The sequence below is a fragment of the Dromaius novaehollandiae genome, chromosome 6, assembly GCF_036370855.1.
Source record: "Dromaius novaehollandiae isolate bDroNov1 chromosome 6, bDroNov1.hap1, whole genome shotgun sequence".
Lineage (NCBI taxonomy): Eukaryota > Metazoa > Chordata > Aves > Casuariiformes > Dromaiidae > Dromaius > Dromaius novaehollandiae.
In genome coordinates this window covers 13205417-13229542 of record NC_088103.1, presented here as the reverse complement: position 1 = coordinate 13229542, position 24126 = coordinate 13205417, and the positions used below count along the sequence as shown (strand labels likewise).

At 37.9% G+C, this 24126-nt stretch overlaps 1 protein-coding gene and 1 long non-coding RNA gene across 4 annotated transcripts in view; both read left to right on the top strand.

The window, feature by feature from the left end:
• The window catches only part of LOC135328689 (uncharacterized), a 181227-nt gene extending 169686 nt beyond the window's left edge, over positions 1–11541 (top strand). The window contains exons 7-10 of the long non-coding RNA XR_010389660.1: positions 3072–3227; positions 9568–9798; positions 10055–10203; positions 11384–11541. This is a non-coding gene — a long non-coding RNA (uncharacterized LOC135328689). The remainder of the gene's footprint in view (positions 1–3071; positions 3228–9567; positions 9799–10054; positions 10204–11383) is intronic.
• Positions 11542–12166: 625 nt separating this feature from the next.
• CABCOCO1 (ciliary associated calcium binding coiled-coil 1) overlaps positions 12167–24126 on the top strand; it is a 96193-nt gene continuing 84233 nt past the window's right edge. The window contains exons 1-3 of one of the 3 annotated variants that reach the window (XM_064513709.1): positions 12167–12311; positions 20409–20518; positions 23185–23354. In XM_064513709.1, coding sequence (XP_064369779.1) covers positions 12240–12311; positions 20409–20518; positions 23185–23354 — 352 coding nt within the window. In that variant the 5' untranslated portion in view covers positions 12167–12239. The other 2 variants (XM_064513707.1, XM_064513708.1) reach the window with 2 other exon arrangements.

The window sequence follows — 24126 nt, the reverse complement described above, 5'->3', positions numbered from 1 at the left end:
GGACTAAAATTCCTTGGAGGTGCTCATCCAGAGAAGGAAAAAAAAGGATCTCCAGAGTCAGTTCATAAGATGATAAAACTGCATTACTTTTCTACATTTCCTATGCAAGATTCCACTAATCAGGATTTCCCAGAAAAATGAATGTCAGCTAAATCTTAATTTTTGGAGGCTTCCCCCAGAGTATAGATTATTAAATCCAGTAAATACCTCCCAACTATATATATATGTGTGTGTGTGTATGTGTGTATATATATACACACAGGTATATATGCAGTGCTAAAACAATAATTCTTACTGTTGGAGAAAAGCTTTATGGTTTCACTTAGGGCTTATACATAATCAATGAAATAATTTTTAGTAGATCCTTGTGAACTTTATTTAATAAAGAATTTAGAGGAATTAGAGACAGATCTTGAAAGAGAATTTAGGTTTGCATGAAAGGTCCAGATTCACACCTTTGGAGATTTTTAAAAACACTTCAAGATTTTTAAAAATGTTTTAGAAAATCTTCCTGGGTGCCTATTTTTATGCTGAAATCCCTTTTTAAAACTCTGATTATTAATGGCTTGACCAAAATCACAAAACGCGTGAGTAGCACAACTTAGACCTGGTAATGAAAGTCTTTATTTTCATTTTTAAGATCATTCTTCTGTAATGAACCTGTGTATTTGTTGGACTTATTTTGGTCAAACCTTCTTGACTTCAAAGAGAAACAGATGTTGCCCATCTGATTGTCTGAGCTACTCATAGGTTCAGCTTTCAATATTCGGTGAAATGATGCTATAAGATATGTACGTGAAGATGAGACACCAACGCAGACATCAGTGGACCTTGTGATTATAGGCAACGCAGTTAGTTGAGGTGACAGTTGCAAGAGCAAGCTTGTGCTTTTTTGCACCTGGGTTTGTATGTTTGATGATAGAAGCTACAGTGATGGCTAGATAAAGAAAATATTCAACTATGGAGAAAGCATTATAGTGTGGAAGAGTTGTCAGTGGTGTTTTCAGGCTGCATTTGCTGATCTTGAGTGGTAAGTGGAATAGGACAGGTGTCCTAAAACCCTATTTGTTTCTTTCAATTTTGTTATCTTATGAGGCAGTCAGAATAATAATGTGCAAATAATCCTGGCATCTTGAATGCCAAACTGCTCCCTCAGGGTAGATTCATTCTCCTAGGGAGGGAGTTGGATGCAACAATGTAGATGCTGCTGCACTGAGCAGAGCCACATTTACTGATGAGAAGCAGCTGGTCAGTGCAGGAGCTAGATGAGCACATCTTTCGGTGCTGTGTATGCATTACAGGCAAAGGGTTAATAATAAACCAAGTATTCTCACCAAACCTGAAATCATTCCAGAGTGAATAGCAGCCTGCTGCTGCTGTCGTTTCACCTTTTCTATATTGGCAAAATGGAGAGTATGTGAAGTAAATATTGTGACCATATGAAATAAATCTAGGCAAGTCTGTATGTACACATCTACCACATGGCAACATATTTAAAAAGACTTCAGCTCTGTGAGTTGGTAGAAGCAGCCACATTTGGACTGGTGTCATTAGCTGGCAAGGGGCTGACTGTACTGCTAGCAATAGTTTAGTGTTACATTCACAAAGGCCCTGCCAAGAAGCGCTCGTGCAACCGAAGGAAGGGAGGCTGAGCAGGCTATGAGTCAGACCCTGAATCAGCTATCCTCCAAACAGCCGAAAGCTGCTTTAGTATGTATCGCTGCCAGTACACGTGAGAAGTTCATACCACCCCTGGTAATTGCTAGAGAGACACTGGACATTGCGAGGAGGGGGATGCTGGAGGAGCCTTTTCTCCTTGTGCTGGTGGGTGGCTGTGGGTCACTTTGCCTGGTAGAGGGTGCCTAGTAGAGCATCTGAGCCTTTCCCAGCTAGACTCGCAAGCTGCGATGTGCAGGGCTATTAGCTGGTTCCTAGGGGTGGAAACATAGCCCTGCTGAAATCACGTAAAGCTCAGAGGTGCTGTGGCTGTTTTATATGCATTTTCTGTAGAGTGACTAAACGGAAGTACAGGGTAAAGAGAACAAATGTGGACTTCATGAGGATTTATAATATGTCAAAACCCAGGAGAAAAAATTGTAGTAATGATCCAGGGGATGAAAATGAGTGGCTTTCCATTACTAATAGACAGTTTACATTACAAAGACACTATCCCATATTGCACAATATATATACATTATACAACGCCCTCCCTATCTCAAGTGAATAAATAACATTAATGCAAACCCAAGATTTATGGCAAGAATGAATCTCTCTCTATTACTCTTTTCTGACTAAGTTTTTGTAAGTATTTCTATCACATATGAACTATCTAACTGGCCAAGCTAATTCCTGGAGTAACTCCCTTGGCTCTGGTGGAAGGACTCCAAAGATGACTTTGTAGCTGTACACTAAATTAGCTCATACATCATATAGATAGATGTTATAACAGAAAGTACTTATGCTAATTGACAATGACATCATTGCAGCCCACAGCACATGGATTGCTTCTAGCTTCCCTTACAGTTATCTCTATCAAAGGACAGTCATTTCTATTTCCTTTCTTTGTTTAGTGTTTTCTTTTTCCAGTGTTAAAAATAATTAGGACATTGAAAGCATTTTTCCTTTCATCTGGAAAATGATTCTGCTTCTGTTTATATTTTTAGAGGTACCAGGAGTTAATACTGCGCTGCTTGTTCAGACAGACAATAGAGGTATTCCATTGTACACATTGCCCGTCACCTTAGATCTCTAAGCACATTGCAAATCTTCTGCCTCATAATGCTTGGAAGGTAAACAGATACTTTTGTAGATATTTAATAGACAAGAGAAACTAGAGCTCTGTCTTGTCTTGAAAATTTAACAGGTTTAGAGTGTTCATATGTTGGGAATGATTTTCTCGTTATGCACGTACAAGTCGTTCCTTCTGGTGGAAGTCTGAACGTCGGTTGCCGGACGGTGCACATCCAAATGGACTTCCCGCTGTGGGCAGGGGTTACGTCAGCACAGTGACACTTTGTGTCTGTGGTCCTGAATCCGTTACAATAAGCTGTGGTATTTCTTACGTGTTTCAGATCGTTGCAGAATGATCACATCATCATACAAACGATTGATGCTCCTTTGAATCAAGAGGAAAACCATAAGAAAAATGCACTGCATATACACAATTTCAGAGTTTTAAGTGTGAACTGCTGCTAAAGGCTCATCGGAAAATCCTACTGTATACTGAGGTGAGAAAAACATCTTTATCATTTTAAAATTTCAGAGCCAATTTTTCCAGGGAGATCAGCAGCACTAATCAATTTTTTTTAAAAAAAATCCATGCCTTTGTTAATTACTCATGTTTAAAAGTTCAGGAAATGTGGAAATGTTGGAATTATGAGAAAAGAATTTGATTTTCTATTTAATGTTCTATTTCATTGGCACACACCCGAAATTAAGAAAAAACTAAATTGTGTCAGAAGTTTATTTAAATGCATATGGACTGACACCAAGTATGAACATTTTCAATCTAAAAGGAATAAAATTGGGAAAATGGCAAGCAATCAGAAACAAAAGTTGCATTACATCCTTAACTGTTGTATCTATAGTGGCCACTAGTACTCCTATTATAATACACAAGAGAATTGGAAAGCATTTAGATTTGCTTTTTCAGCTGACAGTCTGCCGCAGGTGCTCAGCTATTATAAATAACTATTCAGCTGTTATGCATTATTGTCTAAATCACCATTTTGAACCTGAAGTATAAGCTGTACAACCCATAGCTTAAATCTAAGAAATTGGCTCTTGTTTACAATGTAGTTATTTTAAAGGAAGAAAATACCCAGGAAATCAAACTCGCAAAGAATTTTAATTATGCTGCTTGTTCCTAGGAGCAGCATTACAGTTTTACATTCCATCATTGTTTGCATGGGAAATGAAATACACAACACCTGTTAACAATACATACTCTGATGAATGCTTGGCTAAAAATTGGTTTCTGAATTTTTTTTTAATTATATAGGGTGGAGAGAGAAAACTGATGCCATTTTTTTCCATTACCAGTCAGACATTATCAACATAGTGTAATGATTTACATTTTATTAACATCGTATGAAATCATACTGAGAATTTTTTTGACCGATACAGAAATAATTATGAGTATTTTACATTTATTATGTAAGTGGAAATGGATGAATGAATAGTAGCAAAAGCTGTAGGTAAGACTGGAAAAATGGGTTCCTTTATAACACCCTATTAACAGGCTCTGATTCCTTTAGAAGTTCTCATTTGACACTGAAAATTTACATGGCTGAGTTCAACTTTAAAAATACTTTATTTGGATGTCATTCAGTTCCTCTACATTTTCAACAAAATAATTTTTCACTGTGGCTATGAGAAAAAATATTCTTCATATGTATATAAAACATCCAGTTACAGTTCATATGTTAAAACACAGCAGAAGCAGTTGCAATTTAAATAGTCATTAATCAGGAGTAATGTCTTTGTTGGCTTGGATAATATGGAAAAGGTAGTAGCCAAAAAGTAACGTATGATTCCAGTGAAAGTGTAAAAGTAAGAAGAAAAATTAGATTTTGCTTGATAGGCCCAGGAGTTAAAGGTTTAAGTCACAGTTTTGTGTAGGAAAGACTGTAATCATCTTTTGAAGCAAAATCTGGTTGTGGAGCTTGGTCCTCTTTACATCGAAGGGAATTTCAACGTTGACATCTGAAGGACTAAAGAGGAAGACTTCATGGTCAGAAGAGCACCCTCCAATCCTACCTTTCTAGGGACTTTCCGTTTTAACTTCATTCTTTGAATTGTAATTGCTAATTTTATGAGTAAGCAACAGCTTAATCCTACTATCCTTATGTAGACTGAACTCCTCTGGATTTTGATGTAAATTGGTGAGCTGCTGTCCTGCTCAGGTGACTGCAGTGCTGAGTTAGAGGAGCAGTGACTAGTCATTACAATAGGCAGGTGCACTGCTGGGTTCTGAGCACACTGAAAGGTTTCAGAGGAGAACTGCAAATATTACTCATGCAGCCTACCCAAGCTTTGTGCTCATGAAGACAAATGCTTTCACTGCAGAGTTCCCAGGAACAAAGGAAGTCATGGCCTTTATAAAGTACACAACTGGAAGAAATACTTATATACAAAGTCTAACTCACAACTTATGTAAAGAACGTGACAAACTTCTTAGTCTAATTCATTACCTCTAAAGATTGTCCTTTTATATACCATCCCCAGAAGAAGTTTCTATTGGAGCTGGATTTTTTCCTCCTTTTGCCACAGATTGTTTTTAAAGAATTATGGAAGATGACAACAAAAGAATCAATGTTCTATTTTTCACAGATGAAACTGCAAAATTAATGGAGTAGTGTAATCCAGTCAGACATGAGAGTAAATTTAATCTTGGTTGTGACAATGCACTGCTTGCTGAATATCAAAAAGGATATGTTCCCTTCTTTAGAGTAAAAATAGTATTTGCTCTTAATATAAGCAATCCTGAATATCCCTGGCAGTATGTGCACGGATACCAAAGAGCATTAAAACTTGAGCAAAATCCCACGTGTTTTGTTTGCAAGGGCGAGGAAGACCGTGTAAAAGCACGATTCACTTACACTGGTTTATAATAATGAAACTCCTTTAACTCATATTATTTTCCTTCATACTGCTCTTCCAGTAAATGAGAAGAGCATAAGACCACGTTCAAGGAACGTTCCTAAGCAGTGTACGACAGCTTGCATTCTACTTCTAAATCTCCTATGAACTGTTTTAGTGTAAGAGAAGCATTTGGATAACTCCACTCCCTGCGGACCAAACTATGCCATTGTTCTTTACAGCTCTGCTGTCGTGAATATCAACAGAGCAGATCTGGGTGCTCAAGCTGAGGGAAATACTGGTCGAGGGAGCTGTGTGCCATCCCTGTCGTCTTTTGAATTTTGAGTTCCAAGATTTTGAAGAACTCAAGAAATGAGTTAGAGTGGTTAGACTTTCGCTCAGTCAGAAAGGTTGATTTTAGATCCTGCCTTAACTAAATCAATATATTACCTTAAGAAAGATCTCATGAAAGCATTTGACCCCAGTTTTAGAATAAATCTTTGAATGCTCTTATGACAGCACAGGCAGAGTTGGTACCCAGTTAAAAGAATATTCTTAGTGCAAATATATGTGCTGGCCTCTGGTCCCCTGCTCAATGAGTTTTATTTTTACTAGGAGTAATATACTTAAGCTCTCTAGAGCTCTCCAAATTCGTTTTTTACATGCAACTACATAATCTTTTTGGAGTGACTGTGGACATTAACTCCTCCGTGCAGTTCTCTATAAACATCTGCTTGCACAGCAGATATTTCAAATTCAGAATCCAAGAAGGAAAGTGCTCCCAGGACTGATTACTGAGTTATAAACCCTTTTATTTTAATGTACTCTGCCAAGATGAGTCCATAACCTCAAATGAGTCAGGGAAGAAAGGGGAAGGGCAATAACAAACAGCTTCATCATAATTTTAACCATATTGCCTTAGTATGATCACAGAATAACCTTTATGTTTAGATATTTAAGGAGACTCTGTGGACACTGGAAAGAAGAGTTGCATTCGTTCTTCCCGAGCATGCTCAACCACTAATTGGGATTTGTACTTGGTGGTTCCAAGTAAACCAGGAGAAGGCATATGCCATCTTCCCCAAATTTATTCCTTGCTTCTGGCAACATGAGTGAGACAAATTTCACTCTCTCAACAAGACCCCACTCTGTAAAATGGGGATACGCTTGCCATCCTAACTCCATGGTATTGTTGCTATGATTGTGGTCCTACTCCAAGATATCCCTTAAACATTCTGATGTGTCCCAGTAATTCAGGCTTACTGGTCCATATTACATAAGCAAGTTGCCTTGGACGCTGTTTGTAGTCTAACAAGCAAACTGCTCACAAATATACAAAAAGAAAAAACAGTCAATTTAGACTGGAAACATGCTTAAAGCTGCACACAGATCTGGGCTGGCTTAAAAGTCACATGACTTCCCCCCCTTCCCCCTCCCCCCCCCCCAAGGTGGGTTCATAAGCTCCAGTTTACAAGCCAACTTGTGTCTTGGGTAATTACAGTGTCCCTATTGAAAATCCCCTGTAATTTCAGCTGGAGGTATTTTTCATTTAGTGCCCTAAATTGTTATACGTTATTCTAAAAGCTGGTTAACATCATATGGAGAAGGTGGCCAAAATCAATAGAACTTCACAGCAAAGACATGAAAGAAGTAAAATATGAAATCTCTGAAAGAAATGATGTTCCCTTTCAGGGGCAAAAGGGCAAGGACAATGGAATCAGTGAATTTATATTTTTTTCACAGACTTTGCTGTGTTCTTAAGATATAATAATAGTTTCGGGCTTTTACTTTGCACAGTACTGCATTTCTATCTTCTTTGGTCTTCCAACAGAATGAAACAATAGTTCTAACTGAAAAGCCAGGTTTTGACTATTAAAATAAAATTTTAAGATGGTTTGCCCAAAAGACAAACATCTAGTCTTTTGCATGGAGTTTGATATTCTAGTTCATACAAACCTGTCAAAATTAATGGTAGTTTGTATCTTAACAAAAGACATACAGGAGATGAAAATCTCAGATAAAAAGGTACATTGAAAAAAGAATTTTTATATAAAAAAGTATAGTTAACTTTTATTTCTCAGCTTGCCATATGATATATCTGGTTGTTTAATCTGGGATATTCCTTATGGTAATTTTCCCTACTACATTAATTGATATTGTGTACTGAACAGCTTGTCCCCTGAAGAATATAGGAGCTCTCACATTCAGTGGAATGATGCTTTCCTCTGTGCTCTTAATACATCCAAAGACCTACATTAAGCTTGTGTTAAATTCTTCATTTGTTCGTCACCAGTGTGCTCACTGCTGTATAAGACTAAGAAAGTGAGTTCCTGTCCTGAGGTGCTCAGAGTCACTCAATGGTCAGCGTTGTTCTTTTTTTTCCTGTCTTGAATTTGGGCATTCTTGGTGGATTAGTCTTGTCTGAATGCTGAGTGTGAGAAGTCATTTAAATCTAGATGGGTTTTGTTTTGCTGTTAGCAACTGGTGACCTAGGGTGTAGATACCCTGAAATAACTGCCATCTAAATTGCCCATTTTGCTTTGTCTTATGCATCAGGTCTCCAGTTTAGGTTCTTGAACTAAAAGGTACTTAGAGGGAAGAAAATCCTAAGCTTTCTTAGTTCATATTGACAGCATACTGCAATGTTATATGCACATTTATATTACTTCTACAATTTAACACATAGCAAGAGACTGACTTAAACTATTGGGTTAAATAAATTCATATTTCTTCTTGAAGTTCTTGTTGGCAGGAAAAAGTGCAGGTTTCCTGGAGATGGACTATATATCCTTTTAAGTCTTTTCTATCTAATTTCTAGGAATTCTATGAATCTAAATTCAATTTCCTGGCACCAGATACAGCAATCTTTTGTCTAAGATCAAGAATAGGATCAATCTAATATTTGCTTTTATCTTCCGTTGAGCCACCACTCTTTTCAGGGACAGGAAAATGGAATCATTGATATAGTACATGTTTTATCTCTCTCATTTCTCTGTATCCATGTTGTTTTGAATTGCTGAAAACTTATGATTTGCTAAATTTAACTTGTAGTTTCTTATCACTGGGCCAGGTACCAAAGTTACTACTCTCGCAAAACCACTGTCAAGTCAAATGGATATTTTACCTATTGTGTTAATTAAACAGAAATGGAAGGATTCTGAGCTAGAGCCTGTTGAAGAATGTTGAACCCAAAGGAGCAGTATCTCTCCCTAAGCAGCTCAGGTTTCTGTCTATTTTGCTTCTGATACAGTGAAGCAGTTGTCATCTTGTAGCTGAATCTTGGTGGGTATTGCCTAAGAGAGGACAGAATTATCTGTGGCTTTGTTTTAAAAACAGGTTTCTCTGACAACCTGGATTTATGTGTTTCTTTCTTTAGTACATAATCATACACTGAATTTTGTTTCTGAAGACGATATGTAAAACAGAACATTACCTAGAGGGAATACTGTTCCCTGGATAGAGTATCCGCGATGAACGTTATAAAGGAGCCAGGAGAAGATGATTAATTGCTATGTTAATACACCTATGTACAATAATACAAGACTCGTTATTAACAGCCATGTAACGCTAATGTATCGCTGCTGTCACAAAGGATCAATTTGTTATTAAGGGGATGAGATCCAGATATTGTGTGCAAGTTCTCTGTACACGCCTATGTTTTTTTTGTTCCTTGTCCCACAGGGCAAAAATTTAAGCAATTTGTTGTCATGAGGGTTGGCTGTCAGGGGATCTATATGTCCATCTGATGTTGTTGTAACAAGCAAGGCTCCACTAGGAATTTCCGTCTGCTTTTCATCCTGAATTTGCCTACATGTAATTACCATGTTCGGTGATGCTTAACCAAAGGTGAATGGAAACATGTTTGTAATTGAATGTTTTTATAAGATCTCTATCAATAGGATGATGTGTGGATAGGCTTGGAGTTTACAAATACTTTGCATTTTAAAATAAGGCTTCTAAAAATTAATTCTTTTTCCTAAATTCTAGGTAGACCTCATCTACCATTGAAATGCAAGGACCTCTGCAAAGTGGTAACAAAATCAGATGGAATCACCCTGGTTACTAAAACTTTGGAGAACTTGGTGGAATATTCTGGAGTCCTCTTGCCGCTGCTACTGTTGTTCCAGTGGCAGGTGGCCTACACCAACAAAGCCCTGTAATGCTTCACATTCGGCTGTGACATCTTTTCCTTTTCCAACACATACTCGTGTGATGCAGGTGAGCCTGCCTACCTCCCCGTAAGAAGTGATAAAGGGAGCAAGAGGAAAATATTTCTAGGAAGACAGTAATGTGGTTTATGGTGCTGGGAGAGATGCACATAGGGAGCAGTTTTGAATTGCTATATTCGTACTGCTTCACTGCATCATTAGCAAAATTAAAAATGAGGACCTGATGAAAATTTAGGAGAGCAACCAGCTGCTCACGGAGCCCCTTGTCAGTGTTGACTGTACATAGGCCTCTTTGTTACCTTTAGTAGGCTAGAGGCGGCCCAGGCACTACTAGCTGAAGAGGTTTAATCAAAGAAGGAAGGAAGAAGAGAAGAATGTTCCCTCTGAGATACTCATGGGTGATACCAGCCGTAGCAAAACAAGCTCAGAAACCTGAACTCCGGTCACTTCTCAGGTAAGTAGAAGAGCATTTATGGTGTGACACTGTGGAAATAAGGACCAAATTTTTCAAATATGGACTGATTAAATTACATGTGCTAGGACAGACACTTTTGAGGAACGTTTGCCCCTAATACAGCTACAAGAGTAGGGAAGAAGGAGCTGTATAGAAGAAGCTTTTCTTCTCTGACCTGGCATGTCTGTGACCACTAGCAGTTGTAGAAAATCTAACGTGGTAACCTATAATAGGAAAGGAGTAGGTCAGCCTTTTAAGACCACTACTTAGCTCCATTTCATTTGCACTTAAAAGTCCCACATTTGAAGGAGCAATTCTATTAATAAAAATGAGCCTTCTTAAATACTCACTTGTGCATATAAACATGAAGGATCCATGTAAAATTTGAAGGCGCTTAATGCTGCTTTTGAATATTTATCTTTTTTATATCTAACCTTTTTGATACTATCTAAATATTTAAATTGAAAAATAAGTGGACACATGGACAGAGCTTCAATCTTTAGCTCAGTGCAAGTTTTGCATAAGAAAGAATCCAGTTGAGGGCTGGGTCCTTTAATATTAAATAAGAGAAATGTAATTAGTTCCCTTTAAGGGCCTCGAGCTTCCATGTCTTTTACACTGAAAATGTTCATGGAAATCAGTGGGCATTTCCAGTGCCAGAGGAATGCAGGCTTAAGTCCAAAATCTACCTGTTACCTACTACATTATCAGAATGGATGTAAATAATGTTATATTGCTTCCAAATGTTACATTTAATTCCCCAGGTTTTACACCTTACTGCATGCGGTGTTTGCAGTTCTGAATGATGTTCTTATTGGGTTAGATTTATATACACTGTAAAAAAGAAAGTAACCATGTCTGTACTGTTGTCAGCTACGGCACTGCACAAATTGTAGGAATTCACAGTATGGGCTCTACACAGAGCTAAGCAATACTTTAAAATACAATGAATAATTCTGCAAAACACTGCAGGATTCAGCTCTCTCAACCCCATTCAAACAGATTTCTGACTCGGTTTGGACGCGTCGTCAGTGTACGTGTGTCAGAGAAGGTCACAGTGAGCAGGGTGAGGAGTTACGTACATGTTGATTCTCAGACTATCAGAGCCGTAGTGGGTAATGGACAGGTTCTAGTTTCTCGTGACCCAGGTACTGTACTTTAGTGTTTTGCACATTTTAAGGAACTGATGATGACAACCTTCAGAAAGTAGCAGACTGCTGAGACACAGCAGCAGACCTTCAAACAGCTGCAGAAATCCCAGGAGGTCTTTTCTTTATGTGGGGGCACGGCAACGAAATTGTGTTGTCATACCAGCTCCCTCAGCACATCAATAACCTTCACAAAGTAAGTTAGGGTTTTTTTCTTTGTTCTTATTATTGTTCTCTCACCAACTGCTTTCATTTTATTTTGTCTTGCAGGTAAGTGCTGTTACTCTGAATTGTTGCTGCCCCATGAATCTGCATGCAACACAAAGCTGACAGGAAAAAATGCTTCAGTCTAGCTCCCAGTTTGTTAGTGGTCAAAGTGGGGGGGGGGGGGGGAGAGGAAAACCAAGGAAAATGAAGGTATACTAAACATTTGCCCTCCCTAAGTGTATCTTAATGATAACAGTTCTGTCTCTAAGTCTTCTCCCGATTATAGTTTTAAATTATTCCTAAATTGTGAATCAAATCCGAATATTTAAATCCAGATCCTCGGCTGAAGTAAATCTGTATCCCTCCACTGGTCCCCACAGAGACGCGCTGATTTGCACCAGCGGACACCTGACCGGTAGTAATTTGTGTTGCCGTACTCATATATATTTAGGTATTTAGTGCCAACGCGGCAGCTCAGGAAGCTGGAAGCGCTGGGAGGGTGTTGGCGCGACCGCGGCGGGACGGCGCCGCGCTCCTCCCCCGCCGCCGTTCAGCCCCCCTTGCGGCCGTGGCGGACGCGGTCGGGCCGAGAGAATGGGCGGAGCTACCTCATAGAGGGCGCGGAGACGTTGGCCCCGCCCCCGTTCTCTAGGCGACCGGGCGGCGCTGGCCCTGGCCGAGATGGCGGCCGTCGAGCAGGGGCCGGGGCCGGAGCAGGGACAGGAGCCACAGCCGGGGCCGGGGGCAGGGCAGGTACGCCCTCGCTCAGCGGCCCTGCGCTGGGCCTTTATTCACCACTAGTCTGTTTTACTTCCTTTAGGCGCATCCCACGGGCCTGGCGGGTGCCTGCCCGGCGGGGGGGGCCGTGGTAGGCCATGGCCCGGGGCACAGCGAAGACCTCTCACTTGACAGTCTCTCCACAGACCGCATCCTGCTTTTCTGAAGTGTCTTTGTTAAGCTTCAGAAAAGGTGCAAAGAAAGGGCGCATGTTAAAAATTTTTATCAAGGATAAAAGGAAAACAGCACGTGTACGTATACTTGAATAATCTTTGCGATAAAGTGAGTTTAAGAGAAGGAAAGCCACGTGCCTCAACAGCAGTAATTCTGGTGTCGGAAGCCAATAGAGGTTTCTGCCTGACACAGCTGCTCTCAGCTCCTGTGCCTTCCGTGAGCCCCAGGCCAACCCTGGGCGCCGCTGGCTGAGGACGGCCTGCGAGCCTGGGGCCGCTTCGTGCATAGCAGTAGCGGCTTTGTGCACCTGGTGATGTTCTCTGTCTGCTGGTCATTCACTTCTTGGCTTTGAGTACTTGTGTTTTTGCAATATAGGTGATAAACTCTTCACTGTTCTTCTTCAACTTCCTGTTCTGTTTTTAATCTTTAATGGTAGGTATTTTCATACCAAAAATGTCTTCTGGCATTCACAGGGTTGGTTGGTTGGTTTGTTTTTAATCTGTAGAGCAATTTCTTGGCTTATCTGTGATGTTAGGAATCTCATAATTTTGAATGTTCGTGGAAACAGATATGATTTACCTTTAAAGAGCATGGAGGGAATGGAAGCAAGCTCACATCTTGTTTCCAGAAACATCACAGTTGTGTTTCTCACATTTCATTGCTTTAGGTAGCCAGAGTGCTCTAGAGTATTTCACAGATTACTATCATTCTCCCTAATACTTGCTTTTTTTGGTTGTCTTGGGCCCCCTCTTTTTTTTTTCCCTCCCTTTTCTTTGCATTGCAGTTTTTGGTTTGATTGACATGACAGAGCCAGGCAACCCGTCTCACATTGGACACCAGGAAGAGTTATAAAAACACAGTTTTTTCCTCCTAAGGATACATGAGGTGTTGCTTAAGCTCAGAATTTCTCCCCAAGTCCATCTGTAAAGTTGTAGCTAGCACAAGATAATTTTTTCCAGGTCAAACTGCTGTGGTGTCTTAGAGGTCAGAGAAGTTTTTGCAGTTGTTGCTGTGACCGTCTTCATAGCGATTAATCCCTTTCAGCTGATGGGAGGAGTTTGCATCTGTTGGCACAAAGATAGCGTAGTGATTGTTGGTACAAAATCTTTATGTTTAGGTTCCCTTAAATAGTTCTTACTGAAATAAATCCTCTTCCGTGTAGAATGTATTATTACATTCTCTAAATGTTTTATAAAAAAATATGTATTTTCCACAGTACTCTTCTCTATTAGTGTTATCTGTAAATATTTTGGCTATTGGGAACAGCATAACAATGGAGTAAAGCAGTCAGTCAAATCGTAGTGAAAGGATACAAGGTGTACTGTATGGGAAAGGACAGGCTGTCAAAATTATATTGTACATCTATTTGAAATGTACTACTGAATTTTTTGCCTTTATTACTTCATGGCTTTATAAAAGAAATTTTTATAAGAATGAAGTGAACCTTTTTTCATGTATTTTCTGTTCCTTATATACTGAAGTTTGTTTTAAAGATGGTAGGTTAACTTTGTGGTATTTCCTGCTGTCCTTTATGAGTTGTTTTTATTTTTAACTTTGTGGAATTGTGCATTTCTTTAAATTAAAATATGTAGTCTCTGGTTTTGCCTGAATCTAACTTTGTATGTTCTATAGGTAAGTCATAGAGAACAGTCTATTCTGTCATAATTTTTGTTGCTCTATTGCCTGATAGATCTTATGACAATTCTTTTTGATTAAATCGAATATTTGTATAATTGCTTAGACTTGTAACAAATAGGCAGAAATATATTACTTTCAGCAGAAAACATACTACAAAATCTGAATCTTAATAAGACAGGATCAACAGCTGAGGCTTGCTGCTGCTTCATTTTTAGAAGCTTTATTTTTGAAGAAGTAGCTTGCAGCTGTGAAAACATTCGTATTAGTAAAGTTCAATTTCACAATATATTTAGTCATCCATAAATCTTGACACTCAGATTGTATGAATTTTTTTGAAGTATATTTTATTATTAAAAAACACCATCAGCTTCTGTTGTTTATAATTGTCCTCTGAAAGCTTCCCTTCCAAATAGCTATCTGCTCATTTCTGTTTAGAAAGTAATTGAAATTAGTGTTACTATTTTTATTTCCTTATTTATTTGACAGCAAGGGAAATATGACTAAAAATAGCAACTATTGATTTTAACTTCCCACTGTAGGAATGGACAAGTGGGCCTTTTCTAAACAAACTGGAACAGTGAATGCATTTCTCTTTCTGCCTAAACTGTTTAGATAAACAGCTTCTAGATTTTCTGCTTATGCTGAGTTATTTCACAGTTAGCCTAATAACAAAATGTATGTAAGAATACAAATAGCAGCCCATGTTAATATATTTTGCATTCCCATTTTGATTAAAGTTGTAACTGATTCGTGACAATGTTTCGGGAAATGTCTACACTGCAGTCTCAGTGTCAGTCAGAGAACAGGAGCTGAGCCAGGCTCAAATGAATGAGCTCAAGTACTGGAACCGATCTGGCTGTGGCAGCAGAGAGTTTAGTCCAGCCTAATTTCCCTGGTGGAGTAAGGACAGGAGGGTTTCGGGTTCTTCACACTTCAGGTATTTGACATAAATTGTGATGGCTGGTAAGCTATTCCTGTGTGAATACATTTTGAAGGACACTTGTGATTTTGCAAAGCATGTTGTTGTAGTTTCAAACAAATGGAAATAAGTCGTATCTTTAGCCAAAGCAGAGGTCTCATCCCAAAGGGCAAGCTTATTTTCCTTCAAGAACATTGGTACTAATTTCCATTGACGTGTTTCAAGCTTGTGCCACTCTGGAAAAGGCCTGTGCCAATATGCCAATATTGCAGCTAGTGGGATATTTTCCAGCCAGTGATGACTTTTTTTTGAGGTCCTTTCTCTTCCCCCAAATCCTCCTTAGAACTTGGAGCTTTTTGCTATTTAATGATATCACTCTTCTGTTAAAATTATATATTTTATAGTGATATATTTGTAAAAACTGGCTGAGAGATTAAAGGAAAATATTGTTCCTTTGTTTTAGAATATTGATTTGATGTTTTGATTTGATGCTGTTGGTGCCCAAAGCTTTTAGACTGATACATTGAACAGCTAGAAACATGTTAGACATTCAGAACAGCTACAGATTATTTAAAGGAAAGCAAAATGTGAGACAACAGCTAATTCTGTCGTAGTAGTCTATATTTAAATAGGTTAAGTCTATTGCTGACAGTGTATATCAGGAGAAAGCAGAGCTGCCTTTGCTTTCCCTCCCGCCCCCCCCAACACAGTGAAGGTAGTGTTACCAGAATAAATCACTTTGGATTACCTCAGCCAGTCACTGCTGTTAACAGTAAAATGAAAGGTAAATTCTTTGACATCAGGTGAACATGTATATAAAATAATTTTGTTAACAGAAATATAGGCACTCTGAATTTTTCTAATGGTTAAAGACAGCAATCAAAAGACAAAACTATTTCATCAAAATAGTTACAAGCATTCTGTTTCTTTTTTCCTGCCTGAACAGAAACTTTGCACCAATATGGAATCTTTCAAATGATTTGTGGATGTACACTACTTATTTAAATTAAAAAACATAGTTTTAAAAATTAATGTTCTAGATAATGTATTTGCTCTCCCGTAATTACTCATCAGTCATTTGGAACCATATTTCTTATTATTTGCGCTTACCGTGGGCAGTGATGCCACAAATCCGACCTTATTATGAACACTAGCAGTATATTGGGGTGTTGTGTCGCTGCTGTGAATATAGTTACAGATATAAGCTTTCACCTTGTCATGTAAACTCTTGGATTTTGAGATGCAGTTTTCAAATTACAGAGCCAAATCTGCAATATTTAGTTAACAATAGCTCCAGTATCTTTTAAGTTTAAACTGAAAGCCTAAGTTTTTGTTAAAGAACATGTTTCCAATGCCAAAGGATCTTTAAATGTGTTGAAGGAAATTATAGGTGACTGTGTGAAAAGTACCTGGAGTTATTTAAGATAAGTTCTTATAATCTTATATAGTTTAATATATTGGTATCATACAACTGCATTGTTATATTAAGACTTTAGCAAATTTTTCAGGAAGTCCTTGTTGCTATTTGTAATTCGGAGAACAAGGTGAGCCTTAGTGCCAGCTTGTTGAGTCGATATCACGTAGGTTAGGAAGCTTCAGACAATAGTTAGCCAGGTGCATGCTGAAGGCAAGAGAAAATACCTTCTTTGAGAAGCTTTTTCTTGCATGATAAACTTTGCCTGATACATTTGAAGAAACAGTGAGGAATTAGTTTGTATAGATTCTTGGGAGTTCGGGTAAAAAGTAGCTTTCTAGACTTTTCAACTTTTTGCCTAGTAACCTGTTCTTTAGAGCAAAAGACATAGTAAGTGGGGGGAAAAAAAAGGTTTTTCATGCACCTGTACTTTATAGGACTACCGCTGTGATCTGGACTGGCGGAGGAGTGCAGTTACTGGTGGTTAGGAGCGTGCTTAAGGGACGGACTTCATTCTTGCTCAGCCTTCCAGGCCCTTTGCCTCTTCTGCACTTACAACTGGCTTGTAAGCACAGAAGAAAGGCTGGAAGAAAGCTTGATAAGAACGAAAACATTATGCCTTAAACTTTTTTATGCTTTTCTTTCTGATACATTGCTAACTTCCTCATGCTATGCTGATGAAGTCCATTTGGGATGATCCCCGTATAATGTTAATGTATTGCCTTACAAACTAGGGTCAGTAAGATGTTGACTGTCTGAGAAGTAAGATACTATTTATATAATGGTGTAAAAAGACATCGTAAAATAGCCTGTATATTGGACATTCTGAGAGAAATAATTGCTATTAACTCTGTTTCTGAAACATCAATAACAGTTATTCTTTTAATTTTGACTTTCACTGCTTCTAAGGAATCCTTTGTTCAGTGAATTTGTAACACCACTGGTCACTTCAGGAAAGCATTAATATTTTTACTAATTAATCAAAACTGTCTTTCAATAATTGCATAATTTCAGTACATTGAGCTACTTGTTTATTTTTCTAACCGGGGCATGCAGTTTCAATTATATCAATATTAGTGTTGTAGGAGTATTTCTTTTCATGCTGCATGAATTACTGCTATTAAAAACTAATGTCATGCTACTAAGTCTGAAGGAAGCCTTCATTTACTTCATTCCTTTTGTTCTGATGAGACATTGTGTCTGGGACTGACTTCTTTATAGTTGGGGACAATAATTTTTCGTATTAAAGTACACGTGAAAGTGCTCCAGTGGTTAGTAAAGAAAAAACTAGTCTGTCCACGAAGTCCAATGTTCTTTGTTACTGTCAGTCCTGTTTCATCGGTCTCCAGTGGTATAACTCAGCCGGCCCCGAGAAGTTTAAGGGGATCTTCTGGCAGTTCGGCAGCAGCAGGGGGAGCCATGTAGCTTTATTTGGGGGCTCTGCTGTCTCCTTGGCCAATACTAGAGTTAGTATGGATTATCAGTCCAGAACAGTAGTATTCAGTCTCAAAACTCAGCTCACATAAGGAAATCTTCCACTTCTCTCTGTAGCTGAGCTAAAAACCTTATTCTGCATGCTTCATCTTGCTATACCTCCTTGGCCATGGAATCCTTTTTCTTGACACACAGATGCAGAAATGTACCTGCTATGAGTACAGGTTTCAGTGTTCAGGTTTTACCCAGGCATTTTTGTGTCCTAGTACAGAAGCATCTCAGGCCTGTTAGAGTCAGACTAATTGCTGGCAGGGATCTTTGGGAGGTCATCTAGTCCAGCTGCCTGCTCAAAGCTTAGCCAACACTGATTTCAGAGCAGGCTGCTCCAGGCTTTGTCCAGCTGAGTCTTGAAAATCTTCAGGGATGGAGATTCTTCCACCTTTCTGGGTAACCTGTTCCAATGCCTAATTATCCTCATAGTGAAATATTTTTCCCTGTCTGCAATCAGAACCTCCCTTGTTTCAGTGTATGACCACTGTCTCTTGTTTTCCTGCCATGCACCTCTGTAAAGAGTCTACCTGTGTCTTCTCGGCAAATTGCGCTTTAGGACAGAAAGGCTGCTGTTAGGTTCCCCAGAGCCAGCTTTTCTCCAGCTTAAACAGGCCCAGCCTGGAGATGGCTCTCCAGGCCCTTCTCTTAGCCTCTCCTGGATCATGTTCTGTAGCTTCCTGACTGTCTTGGTAGCCTTCCACTGAACCTGCTCAAGTTTATCTACATCTTTCCTGTACTGGGGGTGTATGTAAGTGGACACAGTATGTCTACACATGATCTAACAAATGCTGAGTAAAGGGGGATAGTCTCTTCCCTAGATCTACTGGCTGTGCTCCCGTTGACACGATTCAGGACACTGTTAGCCTCTACTGCTGCCAGGGCATGCTGCTGGCTCACATTTAGCGTACTCGCCACCAGGACCCTCAGGGAATTGTTGAATTTCATGAGGTTCCTGTCATCCCATTCCTGCAGCCTGTCTGGGTACCTCTGCATGGCAGTCGTGCCCTTGAGGATATTCACTGCACCCTTCACTTTGGTATCGTCCTCAAACTTGACAAAGGCATGTTCCATCTCCTCCAGGTCCAGGATAAAGGAATTAAACAGGCTAGATCCCCTGATAAACCCCTGAGGAACTTCCCTTGTAACCAGCCTCCAAGCAGAGTACAAACCATTAACTGCTAACCTCAGGAGTATGTCAGGGGATCTATCCTTTGAGTCTGATGACCCAGTTTTTCATTCATCTAGTAGTCCACCCATTTGGACTGTAAAGTCCCAACTTGGGTACAAGGATTTGGTGAAATCAGTTCTTTTTTAAAACTTTGTAACGCTTTTGAGTTGTTTCTCTTATTATATAATACCTTGAAACTTGCAGGAAGACTCAAGCATTGCTAAAATGATGCTATACATGATGTGACTTTCCTTGGAATTGCACCTTGAACATAATCGATTCATCTGAACTAACTATTAATAACCATTATTAGCAGCACATCATTTTAACAGCATAGAGATTATTTGGTAGTTGTGAAGTGTAACGCTGAGTATCTTTACAGATGATGATTTTATAATGTGCTTTGACATCTTTCTTCATTGCCTAAGTATTCTATAAAAGTCTATAAAAAATTATTAAAAACTCTGTAAAACAGTTATTCATCTACTGTTTTGTTTCTTTCATAGATACCTTGCTGGAGTCCATGATCAAATGTTTCACTACATGTGTTTGGTCTGAGACACACACAAAAAATAAGAACACTTTATCACATTTTATTTAGTAAGACAATTGCATTACCTGTTCATGTTGCTTTTATTATCCCTGGTTACACATACATTCTGGTATTTCCTATAAGGAACTGCCTTCTGTATTACAAATACATAGACCTTCCCTGAAAAAGTCGTGTCACGTTCTTGTCTGTATATCATTGTATTGTGGCAAACATCTTGGGCTTTCTTTGTTTAGGGAAAAAAAGTAAGTGTAAACATCAAGTTTCTAAAATGTGATCAAGAAGTCCATGGTGGAAAGCAAATAGTATGGTATTGTGTATGTGTACTCATAATATCTTAAGCAGAAATTGATTTTAAAATTTAGTTACTTTGCAGTTTGGCATCATGTCGGTCAAATCTAGATTCATGGATTTTCTGCACCTGTATATTTTTATTCTTTTTATTTACAAATGTATTTAATCTCGTGCTGCACATAATATGTCACTATATTCCCGCATGAATTTAAGAGAAAAATACTGTTTTCCATGCATCTCCCTTGCTTTTCTCTAGGCAAAAATGTGTTAGGGTATTGTGTTGCTGACATTTAATCATAGGTGCATTCAATTTTTGTATTTGTTGAATTAATTCCTTCTGTACACCCTGGGAATCAAAATGTTATTTAGACAGGTTACTGGTATAATAAAATAAACCTTTTACAATTGTGTTCATGTATGTATGTGTGTAGGAAGAAGAGCAAGATCAGGACACCACAGATGGAAAGATTATTCCATGGACATTTCTTTCTCTTTCCCAAGTTAGTGCTTTGTCAGAAGAAAATATAGAAGGAGTTCAAAAGTAAGTGACAATGATAGCAGTGCTAAAACTAAAATTGATTAGAACTAATGAGAAATAATATTGAAATAAAAATTGTAGAGCATTTTTAGATTTCTGTTGTGATGTCGGTCCTTAATTGATTGTCAGTTGAATCACTCACGATTTAATAAATTTTGTGAAAGATAGGATTTCTTGAAGAAATGCATTTATCTCAGGATCTTGCTAAAACATTTAGTATTTGTATAAATCTGTACTGTAACGTGAGACTGAAAAAATCAGAAAGGTTTTAAAATTTCAGAGACCTTTAAGAAAGTATTAGTAGGTAGCCATTATAGTGCACTGGGGAAAAAAGGAGGCAGCCAAAGATTTGTGAGGTAAGCCCGTGTTGTCGTTCCTTTAGCAACACTTCTTGTTATTGCAAGTAATAGTAGTAATAGCTAAATTTAGGAGGCCAGGAATACAGCCTGAGACATTTAAATATGAAAACTCCAGACTTACATTTTAAGAATGGGATTTTCAGAAGTGCTGAAATAATTTAGGAGCACTTGTGTCCGCTAGCAAATTCTGGTACTCTTAACTACTTTTGGGGAAAATACCCAGAACAAACACACTGTCCTTCAGAATAAATGAAATGTTTAAGAAAAATTATAATATTATTCCTGAAAAATATTCTGTTCCTCTTCTTTGTTTTTTATTTTGAGAAAAAGTTCTTTACCTGATGGGGTTTTTAAGAAAACTAGAAAGGGAGTTTCTCCACATCAAATAATAAAAAGGTGAAAGAATTTTTTTCACTTAATCTTTTCTCTTCCATGATAGGTCTCCCACTTTAACAGAGTAGAACTCGCTGGAGTCTAAAATTTGTTTAATGATATGATTTCCTGTTAAACTTCCTCATCAGTATTAAAAAGGAAAACACTGAAGGATCATAGTTTTTTTCTTAGTCTCAATTGATCAAATAGGTATTTATATATATGTGTGTGTTTTTGTACATACACACAAACACTGCACAAATGGATCTTAAAGTATATACTACATCCAACTGAAAAGAGAATGTTTGCAGGGTATTTTATGCACTATAAGCATTTTAGATCCATGAAATTTCGTTAGTTCACCACAGCGCATCATTTTTATACACAAGAGCAGTTTGAAGGCTGCAGATATGGATAGAAAACCAGAATAGATGATCTGATTCAGTAAGAGAATTTTAATGTCCTGTGTTCCCATATGTCTTGGAGTTTTATACTGCTGTTCATCTCCGTAGCACTTGAGCACCTTTCATGACAGAGGAAATAGCAATCAAAGTAACAATCAAAGAAATCTGAATCACCCATCATTTCTCAATCATTTATACATACAGTTGTCAGTAGAATGCCTTACAGAATATTGAAAAGATGAGTACTGGCATTGTTGGCAGCACCAGAAAAATCTAAATCCTTTAGAAGTTCTGATTATGAAAACACAGAGTTGGCAGAAGCTTCAGAAATAGAGGATATGGACTATTTCAAACTGTGGCAAGTTCAATTGGCCACATTCCACCTCTATTTCAGTACATAGTTAAGTATCTTGCATTGTGCAGCTGTACAAATTTGTCAGAACAAAGGAATACATGTTTTAAACAAAACTGATTGGATTATGCTTTTTACTTTGTTAGCTATTGAGCCTTTAATTTAAAAAAAACCTTTCATCTTATTTGACAATATATTTCTGTTGGTTTGGTGAAAATCCTAAAAAAACTAACAGTTGGCTATCAGTAGGTCTGAGCTTAGTGCTTTTTGTTAGGAAGGAATAAGAAGCAGAAAATAAAAAATGGTTTAGCTGTTTTATAGGGGAGGACACACTGTAACCACAACTGGCACCTGTATCATCAGATATAATTAAGAAGCCAGGGACTGCTTTAATGCAAAATTTAACTACCTGAGACACTGCTGAAGTCATACTGCAAGCTGAAGTCCTGGACCCAATCCCCTATAATCTCTTTATGTAAAAAAGTTCATACAATAATAAAAGACATTATTATTTCTATGTTTGGATAGAGGAGAGGTAAATATGTTGGCAACAGCATGGTCTCCCTAAGGGGAATGTATTTTTCTCTTATCTTTGCTTTTTAAATTTAGTGAAAAAAGTTCCGGAGTGTGCCAATAAAATAGGATGAAACTCTTTCCTAAAAGTCTAAGCCATTATGAAAGTGGAATTTAAACATCTAAATAATTTAGGTGTTCCAGTAATTTTGTAGTATTTGCCTGAATTTTCAAATATAATTTTTCTTCAGAGGGTACATGAAAAATGTTAAACAGAAGCAAGCTCACTTTTTAATATTGTAAACATGTATCAATAAGAGAGAGTGGTAGTAGAAAGTGGGACTAATTATCACATTTCATTTTACAACCCCCTCCCTGAAAAAATACTGATTTTTCTCTTGTTTTTTCAGTGTATTTCACTTTGATTTTTTTTTTAATCTCTCATTTTGATTAATTCATTGATCATATTTTAAAATTTAAATAGCACCTGTTGGAAAGCTGTAGATTTTTTTTATTTTTTCCAGTTGGCAATCATAAACTCTTGTATCTAGAAAATGACATAGCCAAGTTCCAGGAATATATAAAGAATTGCAAGCAGGCTAAGTTAATCTTTGGAATCTATAGTTGTTTTTTAATTTCAGTATTTTACTATCTGCTATTTCTTGTTAGAAAGCTGGAAGAATTCCTGAATTTTAAACAATTAAAAACATCGTTGAAGGAAGCTATTTTGCTAGATTATTATACCTCGGGATTTTGGTGGGCTAAAGAAATGAACTTCAGTCTTATACAGCTCACAGGATTCATGGGTCTGTTAAATTTCCTGTTGGAGAACCTCAGTGGTAAGTATAATTAAAAATTATAAAATAAAAATATCTGAAGTGGAAGGCAAGAATGTCTTCCAGTCATTTTAATGGAGTGATTTTTAATTACAAGTAATTGTAAAAATTATTTATTTTTCCTCTTGAATGTTGGCACGCTGTAACTTGTACCTGATAATAATTCTTCTTGACGGACATTGAACTTTGGTTAGAGGGGAGGGAATGTAGTCTGTTTAGCAGAATTTTCCGTGCTCTTTGTACAGTACATGATGCAAGAGGGCCAGGCTCTGAATAGACCTTATCATAGCTACGGTAAAATAAATAATAATTACAGTAGAGTGAGAGCAGGGAACTCTTAAATTCCAATTCCAGCGCTCTCAGTGACTGACTCACTCTAGCCTTGGGCACATTTCTGTGCTGTTTGAGATATTCAGTACCTCCTGTAGCATTACAGCGGGTGAATTACATTTATTTTATTCTTGGAGGTGAACTGTTAGGCAGCTTTCTATATGCCAAATACTGCACTTCTGGCACAAAATATATAGGTTAACTAAAGACTGGTGAAGGAGGTAAACTGGCATCACTGCCAAAGATGAAAAACAACAATAAAAGGACTGTAGCTCCTGTGGCTCTGAAGAAATTTGCTGCAAAGTATATATCTTTGGTCTAGTGGGAACAAAATAGCCATAAAAATTGTAGCAGCATCCTCTCAAAAGCCCTTTTCAGAGATCACAATGCTTACTTAACATTCACTTTGAAGGTGAGTATGTCGAGAAAAGTCCATCCCAGAGGA